Genomic DNA, 24,897 nt, shown 5'->3' with positions numbered 1-24,897 from the left:
GAAATGCTTATATTTTACATGCAACATGGATGAACCTTGAGGATATTATGCTAAGTGAAATAAGCTAGTCACCGAAGGACGAGTTCACATCATTCTACTTATATAAGGTACCTGAAATAGTCAAACTCATAGAAGCAGAGAGTAGAATGGTAGTTGCCAGAGGCTGGAATGAGGGGAAAATGGGGAGTTGCTATTTAATGAGTGAAGTTTTAGTTATGCAAGATGAATAAGTTCTAGAGGTCTGTTGTACAACATCATGGCTATAGTTAACAATACTGTGTTGCACGCTTAAGTATTTGTTAAGAGGCTAGATCTTGTTTTAAGCGTTCTTACCACAATGGAAAAAAAAAAAAGATGAGCCTGAAGCATCTTGTTGCAGAAAGTAAGCGATAGCTCAAAAACTAACGGGGACATGTTAAAGGATACAGGAGGTGGTTTGAAGAGACTCATACTGACAGAATCTGGGACAATTTGAGCATTGAAATTAATAATAATGGATCATAACCCTTTGACTAAAGTAGGAATCAATGAGTCTATAGTAACTAAATGAAGAAAGAAAAGTGCTTCACTGAGTAAGAAATATAAAAAGAATGCTGTAAGTTAGAACAATCACCATTTGATAAACAATTGATTAGGCAAGAATTATCAATGGATGCAAAAACTGGGTAAAAGTCTTATGGATCGGATGCCTGTGTAATCTCAAAGTATCTCCCCACAAAATGCTTAACATTTACAATGGTAAAAATAGTAACTTTACAGTGAAAAACCTGGCAAGCACCATCTTAAATAAAGTTTGTATCACCAGTAATGGGACAAACTGACATCATATGCCTATTCATGATGCAGAGAAGGACACAGCATCCCTTTTGTGGTATTACTGCCAAAAATGCACAACCTGAATCTAATCATGAGGAAACATCAGATGTCTAAATGTCCAAAGGGACATTCTACCGAAAAAACTGGCTGTACTCTTTAAATATGTCAAGGTTGTAAAAGACAATGAATGACAAACCAAGAAGCTATTTCAAACTAATGGAAGCTAAAGAGATATGATAACTTAATGCAACATATCCTGGATTGGACATGGGCCAGAATTTTTTTCTTTTAAGGACAATATTGGGATAATTGGCAAATGTGAATAAAGTCTGTAGATTAGATTATACTATCGTATCAATGTTAATTTCATGATTTTAATGAATATACTCTGGTTATACTATGAGAGAGTGACTTTGTTCTTAGGAAATATTTAAGAGTAAATATTTAAATATAAAGGGATATCATGTCTGCAACCTACGTATACATTTTGAGAGAGAACATGGCAGATGTAGTAAAATATCAACAGTTGGGGAATCTAGGTGAAGTGTATACAGTGCTTTGTACTATTATTTCAAAATAAAAAAATGGAAGGAAATGTACCAATATGATAATTATTGTGTAGGGTGTTTTTATCCTGGGTAATTTTCTTTACCTGATTGATGGTCAGTACTGTAACCTCATGTGTGTATTTTTTGGAGAAATACTCTCTCATCTTACAATTATGCCATACATTTATCTCAGACAGTACACATTTTTTTTAATTTTGAAAGAGAATAATTGTGGTAGTTGCTTTTGGACTTAGCAGCACCACGGTTTGGAATTTTATATGGTTCTGGTCAAGATACCAACATAGATATATTGAAGGGAAAGACCCTAAGAGTGTCATTCAGGGACCAGTGGAGCTACATTGTGTGGGATCTTATTTCCTACAATGTTGGTTCTAACCGCTGGCTTCATGACTTCATCACATTCCAAGTTATCTCAAGAAGAAGTATAACTATCAATCCAACTTTCTCAATGTATTCTCAGTCGCATTCTTAGAAGGCAGGAGTACATAGTCAAGCAAATATTAGAATATTATATAACTCCAGAATGTTTAATAGTTACTGCTCAAAGCTATCTGGGATGACATATGTAAATATGTCAAGAAAAATCATAAATATAACTGCCAGTAGTGACTATACCTGAAGAGTGAAATGAGGGAGTATGTAGAGAATTTAACCCTACTTACACTTTTTAAATTTATAATTTCATAATTTATAATTACAACTATAAATTTATAATTTCTTTTTAAAATTATATTTTGAATAGAGATTATATTTATCTGTTATAAAGTTATTAAGATATATTAATAAAAAGGTATACCCTGGAAAGTCTCCCTTTGCTCTATTTCTCAGTTTCCCTCTCCAGAGGCAGCTACAATTAACTGTCTCATGTATATCTCTAAAGATATTGGATGCATGTAAAAACAAATGCATATTTTTTTCGTCTACACAAAAGGTAGTCCACTTATATTACTTTAAAAATAAAAATTTAAAAACAGCATTGCTATATGAGTTTTAAAAGATTGAGTGAATGAAATGTAGATAAAGAGGAATGGTAGAGTTTTGTGTGCTGGTCTTATAAACAATGTGGATAAATAGAATCAGAGTTATGAATTCTGCCCTATGTCTTGAAGTAACATGTTTGAAGAATTTAGGGAATATAGAACATGGTCAGGGATTGAGTATAATCCAATTTACTGTAGTAGGTACTTCTGATTAAAATAATATCTCAACTTCATTTTCAGCTGAAATAGAACATTATTTATAAGAATTCAATTGTAATTGTGGATTTTTAGAATATATCACATTTATTAAAATTAATAACAGTACATTTGTAAAATGGAATATTATTCATCCTTAAAAAGGTAGGAAACTTTGACAAGCTGCAAATACAACATGGATGAACTTTGAAGATATGCTAAGTGAAATGAGCCAGTCACAAGAGGACAAATACTGTATGATTGCACTTATATGAGCTTCCTAGAGTAGTCAAATTCATAGACAGAAAATAGAAGGGTAGTTGCCAGGGGTTGGGTAGGGAGGAGGTGGGGAGTTTAATGGGCACAGAATTTCAGTTTGGGATGATGGAAAAGTTCTGGAGATGGATGGTGGTGATGGTTGCCCAACAATGTGAATGTATTTATGCCGTGGGACTATACACTTGGAAAGGCTACAATTGTAAATTTTATGTTATGTATGCTTTACCACAATATAATAAAAAGGAAACATTGAGTAACATTTCAGCTTTTGTCAAGACAGCACACTTAGTATAATAGAAAAGTATTTCTATATCTGCTATAATATAATGCATTACTCCATAGGTGTTATCTTCAGGAAAGCACACTGGACCTACTAAATTAATAAATGGAAAGAAAGGGTAAGTATGTAAAGAAGTTTACAACTTTAGCAAATCTCAAGAGATTTTTCAAGTCTTTGGGCTGGACTAAATTTAGCCTACCCTAGAAAATTAGATGGGTCTGTACCTTTACAAAACTCCGAGGAGGAACCGCCCGTGTCGATCATTTAGTGTTTAACTGAATCTTCATAAAGTCCAAATCTATCTTATACATTGGACAAGCTTTCTTATCCAACCTTTGCTGGAAAGAAAATGAGTACTTAAATATTTTAGGAAAAAAATTTGTATTATTTGTAAAAATATTAACAAACTTGTTTTCCAGGACCCATTTAAGAAAGATGTCACGTTGTAATGCAGATTCTGGCTATCCCATCCATTCTGATTCAGAAAGTCAGGTAAGATTAAACTGAATAGCTACAAGTTACACTATTTAATTAGTCTTCAGGTAAAAGCCAAGAAGTGGGAATGAAAATTCAAAAGTAAAGTACTAATTGCTATAAGAAAGTATGAAACCTTTTCCTTTCAAACATGTTTTCTGTCAATACTTTAGTCTTAAAAGAAAATGTAAAACTGTAATTATTTGTTTTTTCCTGCATTAAAATTTTATACCACATTTCTAAATGACTTTTCTCCTTACAGACTGAAACTATACAGGGGCTTGATGGTTGTGCTTCTTTGCTGCGGGACATTTTGAGAAACGAAGATTCAGGTTTTATTTTTAAGTGCTTCTTTGCTGATCACATATTCTCAATTAACTAGTTATCTTAATGCTAATGAATTTTTGTTTTAATTATTAATAGGCTCAGAAATAGCACATTCACAAAATAGATATAATCCCAGACCTTTGGAAGGCAAAAGATACGGTTCTAAGAAGAAAGGACATGAAAAACATACTGTTCCTTCAGTACGGAAAGAATTTTGTAAGTTTTATGTATTTAAATATAATACTTAATTCTGAGGATTTTGATAAATTATGAGGATTATGCAGTTGGTCTTTCATTTTAATAATATATTGGTTATTTGGGGGGTGGGGTGTGCACTTCTCTTTATTCAGTTCTAATGCTGAGTAGTTACTTTGTTCACTATCACTTTCCCAAGAATAAAAGTAGAAAAGTGACTCACTGGGTTTTATAAGAGAAAAGATTGAAATGCAGAAGGATATTTGGGAGATACATAGAGTTATCTTTGTTCTCTCTGCCACTTGTTTCCATAGATAATCACAGATTGATTGTGTTTCTTGTGTATACTTATTGTTCAAAATTATTTTATATGTATATATCCCAGTAGGTTTAATAGCTCAACTTGTTGAGCTGCAGTTAGAATACATGGTACAGAAGAAGGTAAAATTCCAAGTTGGATAGATAAATACGGAGCGCCTGCCGCTGATTGATGGTGAATGTAGCCAAGGATATTTTATACCTCACAGTTAACTTGTTGACTTAATTAAGTGTAATAGTTCAGCAAACAGCTTAGAATAAGTAAGTTTTGATTATAGAACAAGATCTCCCCAAGTGGAAATTAAAAAGTCCGCAGTGGGAATTCAGATGGACAAGAATGGGATTAGCTAGTTCCACAGCTCAGGTGGGCCAAAGATATTAACACTGCCATGCATGCTGATATTCAGCTCGGGCAAGGGGTGAAGTTTAGAAAATTATCTACAGCAGTAGCCCTGGATGTTAAGAGATCAGGATCCAGGCAAAGAGGCTAACAAGATGGGGATACAGCATTCATAGGACTAGAGGTTGATGTTCCACTCGATCCCTGAGGCAGAGAAGACAACTTACTAACTTATCTTGGAGTCCAATCACATTTAGCTTCAGGTTATCTTGTCCTGCAGTGTTCAAAATGGTAGTCACTAAACATGGGGCCATTGAGCACTTGAAGTATAGCTAGGACAACCAAGGAGCTGAATTATGAATGTTAATTTTAATTAATTTAAATTTAAATTTAAAAACTGTTACTTGATCCAGTTATTAGAACACTTTTAAGTATATTTGGAATAACTTGGGTACATGAATATACTTTTCAGCTGTAAATTTCATTAAATCTAAATACTGATCAAGTATTTCTGATGAAAATTTAGCATACAGATTGAGGTGATTTAGAAGATTTCATCCAGAAAATAAAATAACTTTTTACATGAATCGCATGTTTAAATGTTAATATTTTGGGTATATTGATATGAATAAAACATACATCTTATTTATTTTTACTTTTTAATATACCTACTGGAAAATTTTACATTGCGTATATGCTTTACATTATACTTATATTGGACAGCATTGGTCTAAACCATCAGTCAGCATACTACAGCCAATTTTATAAATCATGTTTAGTTATTTTATTTATTTTGTAAATAAAAATTTTATCAGCACCGTCATTCTGATTCGTTTATGAATTTTCTATGGCTGCTTTTGTGCTGCAATAGCTGAGTTGAGAAGTTGTGACAGAGGCTTTTGAGGCTGCTAAGCCTAAAATATTTATCCTCTAGCCTTTTAAGAAAAAGTGTGCTAACCCCTGGTCTAAACTCTTAAAACAGAGGCCTAGGTATTGGGGCCCAAAGGACAAAGAAAGAAGTGGTAGTACCGTGGCCTGTTCCTCCAGTGTCCTACTTATTTCTCCAGCCAGGTGATTTCTAGTCCAGAGCCCCTTTCTTCAGGGAACTCATTGGGAATGTTCATGGCTGTCAGTTGTGCCATGGTAGCAACTTGGATCCCAGCTTAACTGCTTGTTACTCAGAGTTCTAATAGGAAACAGACGGCAACACTCATAGTAAGATAACTCACAGAGGGTTTATTTACAAAGGAACCCGTTGCAAAGGTGTGAGTGAGGTATAGGGAAACCCCAAGGGGCTGTGCTAGCCCAGTGCTACCGTAGCAGCGGCAGCAGCGGAGCTGTTATCATCCCTAGGCCTTAAGGGATAAGGTGAGAGAGGTTACTAGGACTCAGAATGAGTAGGCCACCTGAAGAAAAGCAGTGAGCTTCATTTAAGGGACAAAAGCAGCCCAAGGTGGCCTCATAGAGGGGGAGTTGTGAATAAATACTTTGGCTTCATACTTCTTCCTTTCCTTGATAATGTCAAGAGTCCCATTGGCTGGAGCCCTGTTGATGTATGTCAGGTCTGGCATTTGATTTTTCTTCTTACAAGCTAATGAGTTAGCCTTACTATGTCATGTATGCTGGCAGGGGCCCCAAGACTCCTGGGTCAGAGACAAAGGATTTATTACTCATCCCACAGCCAGCAGCATGTACCTCAGCACCAGTTCTTATGGGGATGATGTGATGGACCCAGATGGATGCTGTGCGTGCTGTAGATTTACGTTTCAGGAACACAGGGTTGGGGAATCCATCACGTTGGTAATAAGCAAGCCTATACTTGTCTCAGGGGAAACATTTCCTTACCCTTGAAGGTTGCTCACTACAAACATAACCCTGAGAAAGGGCCCAGGTAGGGAGCTTAGGTCAAGGCTGTACTTTCTTGGTATACCCACCAAGACATGTAGGAGCAGAAGAGACCCATGCAGGACTGTGTTAATGTAATCTAGATAGACCAGCATCTTAGGGACAGCGGGGTGGAGGTGAGCAGAAGATAGGTTTGGAGGAGGAGATGAGCGTATCTGGCATTCTGGGTGGGTCCTTAGCATTAAATTCTCGTTTGGATGAGAGTCACATCAGCAGTTTTGTCCTGTGATCAGGATACAATATTCTTATCATCATTTCTCCTACTCTTTCGTCATCAGAAGGAAGGACCTACTTCGCATAGGACAATTTCCTTTAGGTTTGCAATATTAGAAATTAGTTCTCATTGACTTATTTGTTCCTAAGGTTGACTCATTAGAAGCAGAAGCCTCCTTTCCTTTAGTTCAATATCTCTATCTTTTATAGTTTACCAAACTATAGCACTATCTAAAAAAGATATCTTTTTGTTTGTGTGGTTGGCAGCTATTAACCAGTACCAGGTTTTTGCTCTGTTATCACAGTGCTCAACAATATATGAAAACCACACTCAGCATTTGCTCTTTGCTCTCTATCCACAAGTGAGTTAATTGTCAATAGAATTTTAAGGAATCTGTTACATTATGTTAACTACTATCTATGGATAATTTTAATTTTAACATACATTATCTTACTGTTTCAATGTTAGCCATCTTCTGAGGAGTGGTCTCCTTATGTTCTTTCTGCCTGGGACCTGCCTGATCATTTAGTGTCTGTGGAGTCAAGCCTGCCCACCTAGATGCATATGGGGAACAAAGAGGCAGAGAGGCAGTTCCAGAAGTGCAGTGAGCTGACTTTAGAGTGTTCCTGACATTTAAAGAAAAAACATTTTTAGGGATGGCCGTTTAGCTCAGTTGGTTAGAGCGTGGTGCTGATAACACCAAGGTTGCTGGTTTGATCCCCGCATGGGCCACTGTGAGCTGCACCCTCCTTAAAAACAAAACAAAAACAACAAAAAGAAAAACATTTTTTTAAATAAGCAACTTTTTATGTTTGATAACTGACACATGACTCTCCTTTCAGTAACATATATAGTGCTGCCCTCACCTTGAGGAAATAAACCACTGTAGGCAGAATACTTTCAGCATTGATCACCCCCATCTAGGTCAGGTGTCCTTTTACATATTTCAAATTATAATAGGTATCCAGCAGCTCTTATCTGCAGTAGATGTTTGTTTTACATTTGGATGGCAGGAATTAACTGTCACACAAGACGTAGATCCAAGCAACAGTGCTGTACAGCATCTGAAATTCAAAGAGTGAAAAAGTTGTGTGGACTAAATAAATGCGTGAGTCCCTTTCATGAATTCTAATTATCAACTAACACCAATTAGACATATTGCCATACTAATTTGTTACATAAAATTTTCATGTAAGCTGCTTTGGTGTAATCAACAAGAACAAAGTATGCTTCATTTGTAGTAACAGGCTCATTTTGTTGTTGGTTTTTTTTGTTTATTTTAAAATTGTATAGTAGTAATATAAATGCAATGTTTTTTATATCTATTTATTGTTTTTAACTTGTCTTGGATAATTTGCATTAAGATTTTGTCTCTTGAATATAAATCTTCAGCATTATCAGTAGAGTTTCATAGGGACTGAAACTCTAATAAGTTGAAACTCCAATAAGTTGAAACTCTAATAAGTTAATAAAGGAGCAAAATAAGTTATTTTAATTCTAAGGCTTTGAATTTTGACAAATATGTTTGAAGTTCCTTAATTTATGTTGGATGATGACATCTGCTGGCAGAGGCATAATATTGTAGCTCATCTTTATCAGAGATTGTGAAAACCACCCTTTGAAAAGAAGGTAAATGAGAGCCAATGTCTGGGACCTGTGAGTGTGAAAGCTGAGAATTCCTCACATCAGACAATTCTTATCTCAAATGAGGCCAAAGGAAATCCAAGAGCAGAAAAGAGACTCACGAATCAAGAAGAATGGAAGAGCTATGTGCTGAATGGCCATGGGCTATGATCTCACTGTCCATCATTTTAGATTTCAAAGATAAAATATTTTATTTTAGAGGATATTTTTCCATTTGATTTATTATAAAACTATTTCCAAGAAGTAATTTTTTTACAGAAATATTAATTAACTAATTTTGTTGTAGCTCATCTGCTCAGATAGTGAAAAATAACTATTATTGCTTTTGGTTGTATCACCTCAGAGGTGACATACTCAGGTATATTACTGATATCAGATGGGAAATTTGTGAATATAAAATATTTATCTGTCTATCTTAAGACTGTGCAACCATTTAGTAATAGAGATAACATTTATTGAATTCTTACTATGTGCTAGACATTGATACTTTACAAGTGTTATCTTGTTTACTTCTCGCAACAATCTTAAGAAGTAGATGATACTTTTATTATTATCATTTTTCTGTTGAGGAAGAGGAGGTCAAGACAGGTTAAGTAATTTACTGAAAGTTACTCCGCTAAGTTAGAGCTTGTGTTCAGGCCTGGGAAGTGTGTTCACAGGAATGGATCATCTCAAAAGAAAGCATACCCCAAGTCAAACCAGAAGGATGTAATACTTCAGGTCAAAACAGAAGCATGTAATATTTCCAACCATTTTCATATTCCAATTTTAATTTAGTTTTTTTCTACATTGGTTATAGTACTTAATCTGCCTTTAACATTTTGCTTTTACATGTATGTTTTATGCTTTTAGCAATGTTGTTATTTTCAATAAATTGTGTATATATATATATATATGTATGTATGTATGTGTATATATATATATGTATATATATATGGAATTCCATACCATTTAAAAAAATTTAACCATTTCACTCTTTGAACAATTAAGGTATAAGTTTCATAGAGCAAGTGTATAAACCTCGATAAATTTTTGCATGTGTAAACTCCCACATAGTCACCACCCAGATGAAGATAGAGAACATTTTCAGCTCTCCCCTAGGCTCCTGCCCCATCAGTATTCTCCCCAGCACCTATTTCGTCATCCATGTGTAACCACTTTTCTGACTTCTCTCCTCCATTGGATAGTGTTACCTGTTTTTGAACTTCATATAAATGCAATTGTACACTCTACAGTCTTGTGTCTGACACCTTTCAGAAAGCATTGTCTGTTAAATTCATATAGGTAGTTGTGTGTATCCGTAATTTGTTCTTTTCCATTGATGTACAGTGTTCCATCATATGAGCACTCCACAATTTATCCATTTCTACTTATGCATGGCTATTTGGGTGTTGTGGTCAGGCTTCGGAGACTTTAAGTGCCAGGTTAGGACTCTGTTTGATGACCCAGTGTGTAGATTAAGTCCGTTTTTATCTTGCTCTCAAAGCTCTGATAGATTGATTTTTTTTTTTAATGGTCAAAGCATCCAAATTGTTATAAAATATTCTTTTTTAACTCCATTTTCCCCCCAAGAGCATGAAGTAGATAAAGAGCAAGATGTAAGAGTTTTATTGGATTTTAGAGAGAAATAATACCCTTAACCTTTTCGCTGCGACGTTTGTCTATAGTCGAATGATATTTCCATGCTGCTGACTGCGGCATTCGACTTTACCCCATGAGCTCCGTGTTCCAGAAAGGAAGTTTAGGAAAGCAGATGTACATTTTTCTATAGTTTTGTGTTTATCAAGAATGAATAACAATAGGAAATTTTTATACTTTAATCACTTATTTTAATAAAATGTAGCACCTTAACTGTATTTACTTAAAATATAAATGCTATAATTATTTTCTGTGGATTTCTGACACATTTTGGAGAACAAACTTGAAATCAATTAACTCAGTGAAAAGGTTAAGAGGGATCTTATAATTGAAGGCGAGATTTTACAAATAGCATTGAATAGAGAATTTAAAAACATAGTACAGATAATTTTTGTCTGGAGAATTTAATTGATTATGAACTATAAAAAAAGAATTTGGGATGTCTGATTTTCTTTAGGGGTGGAAGTGCTAAAGCCTTTCTGTAAAGTATATAATGAATCGAGCTACTTCAGAGTCCTTTTTTCCCCCTAATATCTTCAACAAAAGTTTTTGAAGAATCATTATTTCCAGAACTTTTTTCCTTCTTCCACATTAGTATCTTCAAATTATAAGAAACAGATACCTAATGAAGCTTCTGCTGGAAGTGAAAGAGACTCATCAGATAAGCCACAAAATTGGTCATTCCAAGATCATTATAGAATGTATTCACCCATAATATATCAAGCCCTCTGCGAGCATGTGCAGACTCAAATGTCATTGATGAATAACTTGGCTTCAAAGAACAACCCTAATGGAATTCCTGCTGTGCCTTGCCACACTGTGTCTGGTTCTGGTTAGTATGAATGATGTTTTTAAAAGCCTGAATATAAACTCTAATTAAGTTACCTGGTTATTGTATAAGCAATATGAGATGTGAATGATCTTTTTCTCCCTCTTACTTTTCAGAATCTCTCTTAGAATCTCAGGTAACTCCACATTCTAGTTATGGCTTATCTACTTCCACCCCAGTCCAGTTACCTCAGCAGCCACCCTGCCCTGCAATGGCTCATTCTGTAGGTACAGTTTATATACTATACAAGTAATTGTTTGCTTTTAGAAATTGTCATCATAAGAGAGAAAATTTAATGTACTGATTGTGTCTTAATGCTCAAGGATATGTAAAGACTAATTATTTTTCCCAAGTTATTTTTTATTACAAAAGTTTACCTATTTATTGAGGACAATGGTGAGGGGATCAGTAGAAAAAAGAAATCACCCATATCCACCACCCAAACACAATTGCTGTTAACACATTGATAGAATTCCAATTGTTTAATTATCTGTGTAGATTTTGTTTTCTGGTTTTTGTTTAAGTTTATTTTCTTTTAAAAATATAGTCATAAATTTTACATAGTTTTATGTACTGCTTTTTTTCACTTAACATTTTATTTTAAACATGTATCTCTGTTAATATATACCTTTTGTAAATTTTAATAAGTTGTTAATACTCTATTTAGTAGATACACCATAGTCTGTGTAACTACTCCCTGTGGTTAGATATTTAAGCAACAGTCAGTTTTTTACTACCATAACATTTCTGTAAATATGTTTGTGCAGAAGCTTTTTGTATGTTTGAGCTTATTTTCTTTCATTGCAATTTCCCAAAGTGGGAGTTTGTTTTAGTCCCAAAGTGGACTAATTTTTGATGCCTTTTAAACCATGTGTGATATTTATAAACAATCTATTTTAGTCATGGCTTTATAATGTTCCCATATTGCAGAGTAAACTAATTAAGCTTTAAAAAACTAGACTATTGTGCTAGGGAACTCTAGCTTACTCACTGGTAATCTATAACTCCATCCTACAAAAGTCATGTTCTAGTATTTCTGGTTTTAGTTTATTATAATTGATGCCTTCCAGTCAGCGTTTACATTTTTGAAGATTTAACTTGTTTTTTTCTCTCTTTAGGAAGTTCAGACTGACGATGACAACCAGTTATCATCACAGCATACAACAGTTTCGGGGAACTGTACTGATGTTCTGAGGAATTCCTTCAGTACTAGGCTTGGAGTTCCACGTAGCCTGCCCCAAACTGACAACCCAGCTGTTCCATCATTTCAGCCTTTGGGTGTTGCTAATGGGATTCTGCCACAGCAAGTTCCTAAGGAACCAGACCTACTAAAGTGTTTCCAAACATATATGAATCTGTTGCATTCTCATCTGGACAGTCAGGCACACCCAAGCCCCACTCTATTACAGCCAGCTTTCTTGGCCACTAATGAAGCAAAATGTGCCAAAGAACATACTGGAGAAGTCACAAGTGAAGAAAAGGATTTAAACATACATGTGCGAGATTCAAGAATAAAGGATGTCCAGAAGGAAAAAAATGCAAACCAGAGTGCTGAAAAAGTTAGATTTATAAAGTATTTGTTGGGAGAGCTGAGGGCCCTGCTAGCAGAACAAGGTAAATGAGTACTTTCTTTGTAATTTTTGTAGCATGGTGTTAATGCTATATATTAATAGCAGTGTCATATTATTTAGTCATCATTTAAATTTAGAATAATTGACATGGAGTTTGTACTATTTTTCAAAGAAATATGTCTTAAGCTAATAAGGAAATGAGTTCTACCAGTTTTATTCTTATTTTTTACGGTCTGATCCCTCTTACCTCCTGTGGATTTGAAATGTACTAGGGAATGTCAAACAGTCTTACTTGCAAGTGTATTAATTCTACTTGATCCAAAGGGATCTTGAAAAGATTCAGCCAAAGAGAATTTGTAGACATAAACTTTTAAGGTTTAGAGGATACCTAAAGATGATTAACTCCCTTGAATAGACTGATAATTTTTTCTATTTTAATAAAAAGATGCAGAGATTGTCTTCCCCTGATTTCTTTAATAATCAGTTGTTACAATGTTTCACAAATCTCACTTTGAGAAGTAACCCAAATCTTTTTATGCCCTTTCAATTTACTTTTGGAATTTTTTTGGTATTATTAAATCAAGAAAAATGTCTTATGTGAAGCTATGAGATATTTGAGCCAGGTTGTATTCATTTGTTTGCGTTACATGTGTATATTTTAAATAATGGCTTTTGCTTGGAATGATTTACAGGTTTGTCATCTTAGAAAGCACAATAATTGATTATAGAACACTGACTGAATACTTAATGTTTGCAGACTGACAAACTAGCAAATCTTAAAATGTGTAGGAACATAGCACTATTAATCCAAAGGTTTAATATATTAAAATATCTTGTTAGATCTTCATCTTATTACTATTCTCTTAACCAAATACTTACTCATGGTAGCAATAATAATGATAAAGATAGTAACAATATTAGCTATTATTTTTTGAACGTTTACCATGTGACTGGCACTATGCTAAGTGTTTTATGCGCGTTATCTCATTTAATCTTCATGGCAATCCTATAAGGTACTGTGATTGCTCCCATTTTACAGTTGAGGAAACAGGCTTGAAGAACAGTAGCTCATTTAATCTTCTCAGCAACGCTATGAGGTATTGTTGTTATCTTCGTTTAACCATGAAGAAATCTAGGCTTCAAGAATGAAGTAGTGTGACTAAAGTTACATTGCTAGAAATTGGTGGAGCCCAGGTCTCTGCCACCGGTGCTTATGAGCGAAACTGCTGTACAAAGGATTGGTAGAGGAGCGCTTAGTAATTAGGGACAGTTGTTTACTGTGTGCGTGTACTTTTCATCATCAGGGTGTTAAAATACCTGTGGGATTGAATTATTTTTGAAGCTTAGAATATACTTCCTACCTCTTTTGGGTATCAGGTAGTTACTGTTATGATTATTGAATGTTTTCAGTCTATAGAAAATTTGAATGGAAATGAAGGAACAAAAGTAAAAGGGCAAAAGATCTAAAATCCACGTCCCACCTGTGTCTGCCACCTCCAAAACCACTCACTTCCCCCAATAGATAACAGAAATGGTGCTGCTTTTGATGCTACCTCAAATGAAGTGTGGCTGGTTATGTTAAATCTCCTTTATAAAATTAAATAATAAAACCTATCTTAGTAGACTCTCCGATATTTTGCCAAATTGAATCACCTAAAGTGAATTATTTGCTTATGCCAGGATCAAAGGTTGTGTTGTAAAAGTGAATATTGTAATATCAATTATAGAAAACCTGGTAGTAATTGTAGGAGTCTGTAGTCCTTTGGTAATATGAATTAGGAAATAGGTGTAAACTGTCTTCCTAGTGGTCTCTTTAACTGAAAAAAAAATCACTAATCTGTGATTTAAGATTAATGTTTAGTTTACTGAATTTAATTTCTTCAGAATTTTTCTGAATAATCAAATGCAGGTAACAGGAAAGAGGAAAGTAGGATTTGTGTATTAAATTTAGAAATAGTTTATTTATAGCCAGTATGTACATATCTGAAAATTTTTCTGTTTTTAGTAATACACACGAATAATCTTATCTAAAAACAATTTACAATATTATTTTTACTCTTCTGCCTCTTGTAGAGGATTCGGAAGTTCAGAGATTGATGACAGAATTGGAGGCATGTATATCTCTGCTTCCAGCAATAAGTGGAAACACAAATATTCAAGTTGAAATAGCACTGGCCATGCAACCACTAAGAAGTGAAAATGCTCAGTTACGCAGGTAAGAATTGCTCTGAATATTTTTGTCTCTATGCAAAAATGTCCCATGGCTAGAACAAAGGTGCCAAGTGAGATTATCTACGGCTCCATAAGAAAAATAGTTTTACTCTCTTATTGTTTCTACTTTTTCTTCCCCATTTTCCAAACATTGCTAGCATTCTCTAACTCTTCCATTACTTCTGCCCACTAGTACGTATTTTCTCCCACCTCTTTTACCTCTGTTGTCGGTTGGTAGCGTATAGAGAGGATGGTGAAGTACTTAAGGGTATTTATCAAGTTAGGGTAGACTATAGTGCAGTAACAAACTCCAAAATCTGTGGCATAACACAGCAAAGACCAACATGAGTCATCAGAGGTTCTCTTTCATCCTATAACTCAGGAGTTAGGTTCCCTCCATTATGAGTCCACTGTTTCAGTAAGTGTTTTCCAGGAAAAAAAGAACATGGATATGGCACACCAACTCTTACCTGCCCCAGCCCAGATGTGACAATCTCACTTCTACTTATATTTTGTAGGCTAAAACGAGGCACATGGCCCTGCCTAATAGAAACATCTGGGACATACGTTTTTCCCATCCTTCCCATATACCCAGAAGGAAAGGAGAACCTGAGATGGGTGAGCGTCAGAAGACCCATCGCACAGACATAGAGAACTCTTCAATTCTTAGATATTTTTTCTTTTCATCACCTTAACTTATATTGGAATTATAGTCTTGATTCGTTTAAGAAAGTTGTAAGCCAGGGATCTAATCTTGAAATACAGAAATCACTTCCATATTATCAAGAATATCTTAACTTTGAATGTTTCACTGATGACCACCAAGGCCACGACCCTGGTGTCTATGTATCAGTATGCTTGGCAGAGAATTGGAGGACATTTTCAGGTACTTCTGTAGCCTGGCAGCGTGAGTGTGCCCTGAGGGCATTAGAGTTGCATGAGCTATAGACACTACCAGATAAGACCTGCAAGGACCTGTACAGACAGTGTCAAAAAACTGGAAAGCAATAAAATAGGATTCCTAGTTGGAGAGTAGCTCAAATTCACGGATCTAGAACCTGCAAAGGCATAACACCTAGTGAGATTTACTTGCTTCGGATTATTTCTCTATCAATCGTTAGTCTCTACACACGATGTAGAGACTATCTCGATGATGTGGGATGGGGTTGCTGGGTTTAAATGCTAATAATAAATGTGTCTTCAGTCCTGGCCTAAGTGATCTCTATAATAATATTGGTTTTTAAAATCAAAACCAACTATAAATAATAATGATAGTAGCCAATGCTATTTTTAACACTTTTGGATGTTTCTGATGTGCCAGGCTATTAACAACTTCTATATGTGTCACCTTTAAATTCTCACAACAACTCTGTAAGGTATGTATTCTTGTTATTCTCATTTACATAATGAGGAAACCCAGGCACAGAGAGGTTATGTAACTGGCCCACGGTCACAAACCTAAGAAGTTAACAAACAAGACTCAAACCTGGGCACTTTGATTTTAGAGCACGATGATCTTGATTTCTATACTTCTACATTCGCTCTGCTAGGAAATAGAGACTAACTTATTTATACTTCAGTATTTAGGTGTATCTTGTAGAACAAAAGAATATACTATAAACTATTTAAAGTAAACAAGCATGTTTTTAAAGGTATGGCTATCAAATAATTGGTAATGTGCCATTACCATTGTTTACTTGACCTTCTAAAATTTAAATGATGGCAAAATGAAGCATTTCTTAGATGTATGCTCTTTTTAGCAGAATGAGGTTTCCAGCAGAAGTGTAGGAATTTTTGTGCCTCTTTGGAAATTTTAGCTTAGAATCATCCATAATCTCCATTACAAATGAAAGTTGGAATGCATTGGCTCATTCAAAAGTGTTTTTCAGCACTTTGAAACAAAAAAGTTTTTTTTCTGTTTGGATTTCTTTTTAGCCAGAAAGTGATCTTTCAGGATTCTCTTGGAGTTTATTGCCATCTTGTGGCTTTAAAAAAAAATAGCTAGATCCATTTTTTCTATGGCATTTTGGCATTTTCGGCATTTTTAGCTGGACAGTTTTTGTGTGGAACTCCTGACACAGTGCTCAACATTTACCTTCCTGGTCCCTACCACAAAGTGTCTGTAATGCCCCATTCATTGTGAACACCCAAAGCCCTGGAACATTCCCAGATATCCTGGATGAATGTTGGAGGGATACCACTTTAGTTAGGAACCATCGAGCTACAGAGTGCTTTAATATTTATAGGGCAAGTTAGAATTCATGACCACTTCCTGATTTCAGTCTCAAATACGAGACCATTTAGTACCCACGCAGAACAAAAACGTAAAATGGGAATGAGTGGGAGGAGCCAGAAGTGACATTCAATCTTTTGGTTTGATCATTTGACAGATGGTAACATGGTTCTTCCGGGTAGAAACTACTAGAGGAAGAATAGATTGTTTTTTATTTCTTTTATTTTTGAGGTAGAAGATGTAATGGGATAGAGCCAGTGAGCTAAAATGTAGACGTGCTAAGTGTGCCTTTTAGACCATCTGAACCCTATGTATGGTACAAGTGGAGCACAGGAGCATGTCCAGGATAGAAATGTAGGTGTGAGAGTTATTCACTGAACACATTTTTATTGAGCTTTTACTATAGACCTGGCACATTTTGGCACTGGAGACAATGGTGATTACAAGCAAGTGATTTGTTATCAGTGTAGAAGTGGTAAATTTGTAGAGTGTGAACACAGCCAAGGGTACATTGTTGGGGAATAACAGCATTTAGGGAAAGAACAGGAAGAAAAGCCTGTGAAAGAAACCCGAAAAGAAACACATTAGGAAGTAGTAGGAAAACTATGTGATGTTACAAAACCTATGGGAAGAAATAAGTTTATAGGAGGAGAGATCTTTGCATAACATTCAAAATAAATAAACTGACAAAAGGGACAAAGGTAGGTTCAAGAATAAAATCACAAGATGAGTCACCTAAAGAAAACCCAGGAAAACTTGAAGCGGTGTTCTAAAGTCTCCAGGAAATTATGGAATCCATAGAAGCAGAAAAAGAAAAATTGAGAAGATGCTTAAAGAACATAAGACAGTAAAAAGAGAAGAAACGAATTAGATGAGCTCAGAAAAATAAAAGAGAAAAGCAAAAAATATTACAAAAATTGAAAGCCCCATTAGAAACAAACAAAAAAAATTAGCAAACATAAAGTGTCAAGGATATTATAGTTCATAAGAACCCAAGCAATAGGAAGGCTGAATTTTTTTTGTTTTTTGGCTTTTGCTGTTCTTCCCCAAATAATCTTTGTTTCAGTTGTTATTAAATTCCTTTAATGTCTCCTCCCAGCCTTAGCTTACTTCCCTTCCCAAACCCTTTTAAAAATAATTTATTAATTTACTTTTATTGTAGTAAAATATATGACTATTTATCTTTTTACCCATATGTAAGTATACATATCAGTGACATTAAGTATATTCACAATGCTTTGTTTCTATAACCACTATCTATATCCAAACCTTTTTCATCCCCAATATAAACTCTGTACTTATTAAATAGTAATACTCTTCTCCCTTAGCCCGCAGCCCCTAGTAACCTGTTCGTTCTCCTTTGTATCTCTGAATTTGAGAAGGCTGAATTTTTGTCTCTTTTGTTTGTTTCTGCATTTTTAGTGCTGAGAATTGTGCCTAGCACTCACTCTAATAAATATTTGTTAAGTGATTGAATGTGTGGTGGATATGTTTCAAGAAATAATACAAAACAAAAATAGAAAAAGAATAATCTAAAAATCAGTATAAATAAGATGATACATATGGAAGAGAAACAAAAGGCAAAATTGGCATAATTAGTGTTCTTGAAAAAGAGAACGAAACCAAAAGATTAAAGACAACCTTAAAATACCGGGGGTGCCAGAAAAACGTACACAAATAGACACTTTGGTCAACATTGCTCAAGCAGTAGTTCGCTGTAATCAGAAATGTCTAGATGCTGATGGTAACCACTTTGAGCACCTCTTTTAGTTGCTGAAGTCAAACGTGACTTGTATTGATCTTTTGTTATTGGTATATATTGAGTATTACAATTTTAATACAGTTTTCCTTTCTTAAAATATGTATGTATTTTTTGGCACCCTCTGTATATATAAATAAAGGAAAATTTACTAATCTAAAGATCTGTGTCCAGAAAGTAAGGCAGAAAGTTGGTCACTTTTTTTAAAAGATTTTTATTAAACATATAGCTAACATACAATATTATATTAATTTCAGGGGTACATCATAGTTAATTTCAAGGGGTACATCATAGTTATTCAACATTTATATACCTAAGGAAGTGGTCACCACAATAAGTCCAGCAACCATCTGACACTGTACCACGCTATCACAATATTACTGACTATATTCCCCATGCTGTACATTACATCCCTGTGACTTATTTGTTTTATACCTGGAAATTTGGGCCTCTTATTCCCCTTCACCTTTTCCCCTCTTTTTAATTTTTCAAATGCAGTTGACATTCAATGTTATTTTATATTAATTTCAGGTGTAAAGCATAGTGGTTAGACATTTATATAATTTAAGAAGTGATTCCCCCTGACTAATCTAGTACCCACCTGGCACTTTGCATAGTTATTACTATATCATTGACTATATTCCCTATGCTTTACTCTACATCTCCATGACTATTTTTTAACTACCAATTTGCACTTCTTAATCCCTTCTTTTTTACCCTGCCCCCAACCCCCTCCCATCTATCACCTCAACAGATCTAGTACCCATCTGACACCGTACATAGTTATAACAATATTATTGACTATGTTCCTTATGCTGTACCCATGACTACATTCTAACAACTAATTTGTACTTCTTAATCCCTTCCCCTTTTATCACCCACACTCCCAACTCCCCGCCCCTCTGGCAACCTTCAAAATGTTTTCTGTATCTATGCGTGTGTTTCTGTTTTGTTTATTTATTTTGTTCCTTAGATTCCACATATAAGCGAAATCACATTGCATCTGTCTTTCTCTGTCTCACACTCTACTCCAGAATACTCTCCAGATCCGTCCATGCCACCGCAGGTGACAAGAACCCAACCTCTTCTATGGCTGAGCAATATTCCATTGTATATATGTACCACCTACTCTTGATCCTTTCTTCCATCAATGGACACCCAGGCTGTGTCCACATTTTAGCCATTATAAAGCAATGCACGAATGAATGCACACGTACCTCGAAGTAACATTTGGGTTCTTAGGATAAATACCCAAAAGTGGGATTACTGGGTTGTTCATTGTCTCTTGTTATAGCCTTTGTTTTGAAGTCTATTTTGTCTGGTATAAGTATTGCTACCCCAGCTTTTTTTTTCCCCATTTCCATTTCATGAAATAACTTTTTCCATCTCTTTCTTTTAGTCTGTGTGTGTTTCAATCTGAAGTGAGTCTCTTGTAGGCAGCACATATAAGAGTTTTGTTTTCTATCCATTCATCCCTCCTATGTCTTTTGATTAGAGAATTTAATCCATTTACATTGAAAGTAATTGTTGGCAGCGGGGAAAATGGCGGACGGAAAGGCGGGAGAGGAGAAGCCTGAGAAGCCGCAGCGAGTTGGAGCCGCCGGAGGACCTGAAGAAGAAGCAGAAAAACCTGTGAAAACTAAGACTGTTTCTTCCAGTAATGGAGGGGAAAGTTCCAGTCGCAGCGCTGAGAAGCGATCAGCTGAAGAAGAAGCTGCAGACTTTCCAACAAAGCCTACAAAGATCTCCAAGTTTGGATTTGCCATAGGTAGTCAGACGACAAAGAAAACCTCAGCCATATCCATCAAACTTGGATCAAGTAAGCCTAAAGAAACTGTTCCAACTCTTGCTCCAAAAACCCTTTCAGTAGCAGCAGCTTTTAATGAAGATGAAGATAGTGAACCAGAGGAAATGCCTCCAGAAGCAAAGATGAGAATGAAGAATATTGGAAGGGATACACCAACATCAGCAGGACCAAACTCCTTCAATAAAGGAAAACATGGGTTTTCTGATAACCAGAAGCTATGGGAGCGGAATATAAAATCTCATCTTGGAAATGTCCATGACCAAGACAATTAAATGATGTGTTTTGAAATTGGGGTGTGGAGTGGGTGTAAAGTTAAAAGGAACAGTTTCCTTTTTAAAGAATGATATAAGACTATCTTTGGAGCCGCCTTTTTTTTTTTTTTTTTTTTTTTTTTTTTAAGATTGAGTGGTACACTAATAAATGAGAGTTTGAAATTAGAGGTAATTTATGTTTTATATACAGATTTCAAGACATTTGCTAATTTTGTAGTTTCATGTGATTAGTTTCCAAAGGTTACAGATAATTAAAAAAAAAATCAGAAATGGTACCTTTTTAAGAATTGCATATTTTTTTAGACAACTATTAGCACATTAAGAGGGAAGCAAAAAGTTATTGTCTGTTTAAACTGCAAGCAATTACTCTCTAACTTAACTTCCTCATTAACCTAAACTTTCTGGCTCCCAGGAACAGCCTTATAGAGAAGGGAGTATTGTATTGGGAAGAAAATGTTACTAGACTATTGACTGAAAGTAAATTAGATAAAGTTACAATATTGCTTTTTTTCCTACTGGGCATTTGTTTTGTTTCAAGTCATAAATTAGATATTGCATTGCTATCAGTGGATACAGATGCTTAGCTCTAAAAAAAACTTTAAAATTTTATGTAAACTGTTGAGTATTTGAAATAGGCCACTTCACCTTAACGGGTCTTGTCTACCTTCATTAGTCTTCAAAGAACAACTATTTGCTATCAAAGTAAATCAGTATTTTGAATGTGCTTCTCTTGGTTTTTGTTATAGCTAGTTCCTTAAGCATTTCCACCAGATCTTGAGGCAAGTCATAAGGAAGCTGTTTCTTTTAAAATACAAACCACCACCAAAAATTTTAAATGTACATAGTGCTTAAATATTGGGCTGTTTTATTTTTAAAAGATAAACACCAAAAAAGTCAGCGTTGTGTGAAGATGGAAAATGAGAAAGATGCACTTTCTGTAACTTTGTCAAAACTTTTAAGTTACTAACTTGTGAAATCCAATTTGATTTGAACTTACTGTAGGAATTCTTATTTAGTACAATAATATGGCTTCGGTGTATACATATTAACAGTGGCCTCTCAAAAGCACATTTTAGGTACTGAAAATAGAAGGAAAGAAAATGCATCTTTAAACATTTTATGGAATCTTCAACCACTTTGTTAGAGCTGTGTGTTGTAGGGGTTTTTTTTTGTTTTGTATTTTTGTATTATATATGAATTCTTTTTTAATGTGACAGTTAAACACATCTTTAAAGGCACAGTCATAGATAAAAGAAAAATGCAGTATAATCATTTCCTTGAAAACTACTATGTTATATTTGTGGGCAGCTTCAGACTGTCTTAATGGTGGTAACTAGGTAATAACTCAGCTCTTTTAATGGGTAATAACTCCAGAGAAGCAGCCTGTATATATTCCTAATACTTGTTCACATGCACTTACAGTTAGCGTAAGCCCCAAGTAAAACAATGGAAATGTGCATCGAGCTATTAGTTCTTACTTACATGATTTAATTATATCAAGATACATGAACTTAACTTGCTTTAATGTAGGCAAACTTTTCATTTTTGTCCATTTTACTGTTTATGTTGAAATAACATCCCTCTCCTACATACTCTTTTCTTGACTCAAATGAAATAGTAACATAAGCTCAAGATGGGAGAAACGACTGAGATGAATGTCTTTACTAAAATAACCAATAAATTTGTCAAACTCAAAAAAAAAAAAAGTAATTGTTGATAGATATGTAACTATTGCCATTTTATTATTCATAATTTTGATGTGTGTGTTTTTTTGTTTTTTTGTGTTTTTTTTTTCCCCCTCTTAAAGAAGTACCTGTAACATTCCTTGTAATACTGGTTTGGTGGTGATGAACTCCTTTAGCTTTTTCTGGTCTGGGAAACTCTTTATCCATCCTTCAATTTTAAATGATAGCTTTGCTGGGTAGAGTCATCTTGGTCGTAGATCCTGGCTTTTCATCACTTTATATATGTGCTGCCAGTCCCTTCTGGCCTGCAACGTTTCTGTTGAGAAATCAGCTGACAATCTTATGGGAGCTCCCTTATAAGTTACTAGTTGCCTTTCTGTTGCTGCTTTTAGGATTCTGTCTTTGTCTTTAACCTTTGACATTCTAATTATAATAGGTCTTGGTGTGGGCCTTTCTGGGTTCATTTCATTTGGGACTCTCTGCGATTCCTGGACTTGTATGTCTAATTCCTTCACCAGGTAAAGAAAGTTTTCAGTCATTATTTCTTCAAATATGTTCTCAATCCCTTGCTTTCTCTCTTCTCCTTCTGGTACTCCTATGATGCAAATATTGTTATGCTTGATGTTGTCCCAGAGGTTTCTTAAACTATCCTCGTGTTTTTGGATTTTTTTTTTTCTTTTTGCTGTTCTGATTGGGTGTTTTCTGCTATCTTGTCTTCCAAATCACTGATTCAGTCAGTCCTCTGCTTCTCCTAGTCTACTGGTGATTCCTTCTAGTTAATTCTTCATTTCAGTTATTGTATTGTTCATTTCTAACTGGTTCTTTTTTATGGTTTCTATGTCCTTTTTTATGCTTGCTATCTCTTTGTTTAAGTTCCCACTAAGTTCCTTGAGCATCTTTATAACCATTGTTTTTAACTCTGTCTATGGTAGTTTGCTTGCCTCCATTTTGTTTAGTTCTTTTTCTGGAGTTTTCTCCTGTTCTTTCACTTGGGACGCATTTGTTTCCTCATTTTGGCTGCCTCTCTATGTTTGTTTCTATATATTATGTAGATCTGCTATGTCTCCCAGTCTTGACTGGGTGGACATATGTAGTAGGTGCCCTGTGGGGCCCTGGCACAGTTTGCCTGGTCACCTGCTCTGTGTGTTCCAGGAGCGTCCTTCTGTGGGTTGTGTGTGCCCTCCTGTTATAGTTGAGCCTTGAGTGCTATTGGCACATCGGTGGGTGGGATTGGCCCTCAAGCTGATAGGCTGTGGGGTTTGGCCACATCCACAGCTTATGGGCTGCTGTACTGGGGGATCCCCCTTACTGAGTGGGATTCTCCCCCAGGAGACTCTGGTGCCTGTTGATACCTCCTTTTCTGTGTACTGCTTGTGGGACTAATTGGGCAGTGCTCTGCTGTAGTCTGAAGCCAACCTCCAAGTATGTTGGTTCTGGGGCCTCTTGGGAGGGGCTCCGGTGCAGGCCCAAGTCACCCACTACCTGTGACCTGCCAGGGACTACTCTGGTATGAGCTGCAAAGTCATCTGCAGTTGTTTGCTGGCTGTGCTAAACCTGGAGATGTGTGGGAGAGGCTGTGCTGCGAACTGAGGATGTCTGCTACCAGTACCTGGCCTGAGGTAGCTCCGCAAAAAACCAGGACACCCTGAAGCCCGCTGCCACCTGCCAGCTCCCTTAAGGTTCAGCCACTAATAAAACCTCTAGCAGTACACAAATTGGGTGAGGCAGGTTTTCAGGGAGTCATTAGAGTTGGAAGAGTTGTGGTTACCACGTTAATGTAGATTCTGGTTTGGTGCCAGTGCTGAGCCTGGAGATACTCAGCAAAAGTCTCAGAGTACACCGAGGCCAGTGCCTCTGATCCCCAAGTCACCTTCCCTTTGCCAGACCCCAGGGTGAGTGGCCTGTGAGTGAGTGAGTCTGTGTGCAGGTCCTTTCTGAAGATGTTTGCATTTCCTGCAGCCTTTCATCCCACCTGGATGATCAGTATCCCCACTGTTTTTCGCAGGCAGGTATTGTGGGGGCTCCTCTTCTTGTCACCAGTACTCTGGGCTGGGGAGCCTGATGTGTTGCTAGGGTCCCTTACTGCTCTGGGGGAACCTCCCCAGCTGAGGTATCCCTTCTGATTCTCAACTACCACCCAGATGTTTGGGGCCAGCCCATTTTGTGTCTCTGCCCCTCCTACCAGTCTTGACATGGCTTATTCTTTATATTCTTAGTTATAAAACTTATATTCAGCCAGACTTCAGATCGTTCTCCAGGTTGATTGTTCTATAATTTAGTTGTAATTTTAATGTGTTCATGGAAGGAAACAGGCACAATGTTTATCTACTCCACCATCTTGGATCTTCTCGTATTT

The 24,897-nt window shown here is 35.8% G+C and overlaps 2 protein-coding genes across 3 annotated transcripts in view; both read left to right on the top strand.

Moving 5' to 3' along the window:
- CCDC14 (coiled-coil domain containing 14) overlaps positions 1–24,897 on the top strand; it is a 41,485-nt gene that overhangs the window by 3,053 nt on the left and 13,535 nt on the right. Inside the window, exons 2-9 of one of the 2 annotated variants that reach the window (XM_033135422.1) lie at positions 3,182–3,237; positions 3,539–3,611; positions 3,856–3,925; positions 4,017–4,136; positions 10,770–11,006; positions 11,120–11,226; positions 12,122–12,617; positions 14,648–14,789. In XM_033135422.1, coding sequence (XP_032991313.1) covers positions 3,182–3,237; positions 3,539–3,611; positions 3,856–3,925; positions 4,017–4,136; positions 10,770–11,006; positions 11,120–11,226; positions 12,122–12,617; positions 14,648–14,789 — 1,301 coding nt within the window. The remainder of the gene's footprint in view (positions 1–3,181; positions 3,238–3,538; positions 3,612–3,855; positions 3,926–4,016; positions 4,137–10,769; positions 11,007–11,119; positions 11,227–12,121; positions 12,618–14,647; positions 14,790–24,897) is intronic. The other variant, XM_033135426.1, reaches the window with a different exon arrangement.
- LOC117038458 (PEST proteolytic signal-containing nuclear protein) lies at positions 20,314–22,562 on the top strand. Its single transcript, XM_033135433.1, has one exon. The coding sequence runs from the start codon at positions 20,320–20,322 to the stop codon at positions 20,854–20,856; it is 537 nt and encodes a 178-aa protein (XP_032991324.1). The 5' UTR covers positions 20,314–20,319; the 3' UTR covers positions 20,857–22,562.

This window comes from Rhinolophus ferrumequinum, chromosome 2 (assembly GCF_004115265.2).
Source record: "Rhinolophus ferrumequinum isolate MPI-CBG mRhiFer1 chromosome 2, mRhiFer1_v1.p, whole genome shotgun sequence".
Taxonomy (NCBI): domain Eukaryota; kingdom Metazoa; phylum Chordata; class Mammalia; order Chiroptera; family Rhinolophidae; genus Rhinolophus; species Rhinolophus ferrumequinum.
Note: the sequence above shows the minus strand (reverse complement) of the source record. Positions and strands in the feature narration are given on the sequence as shown.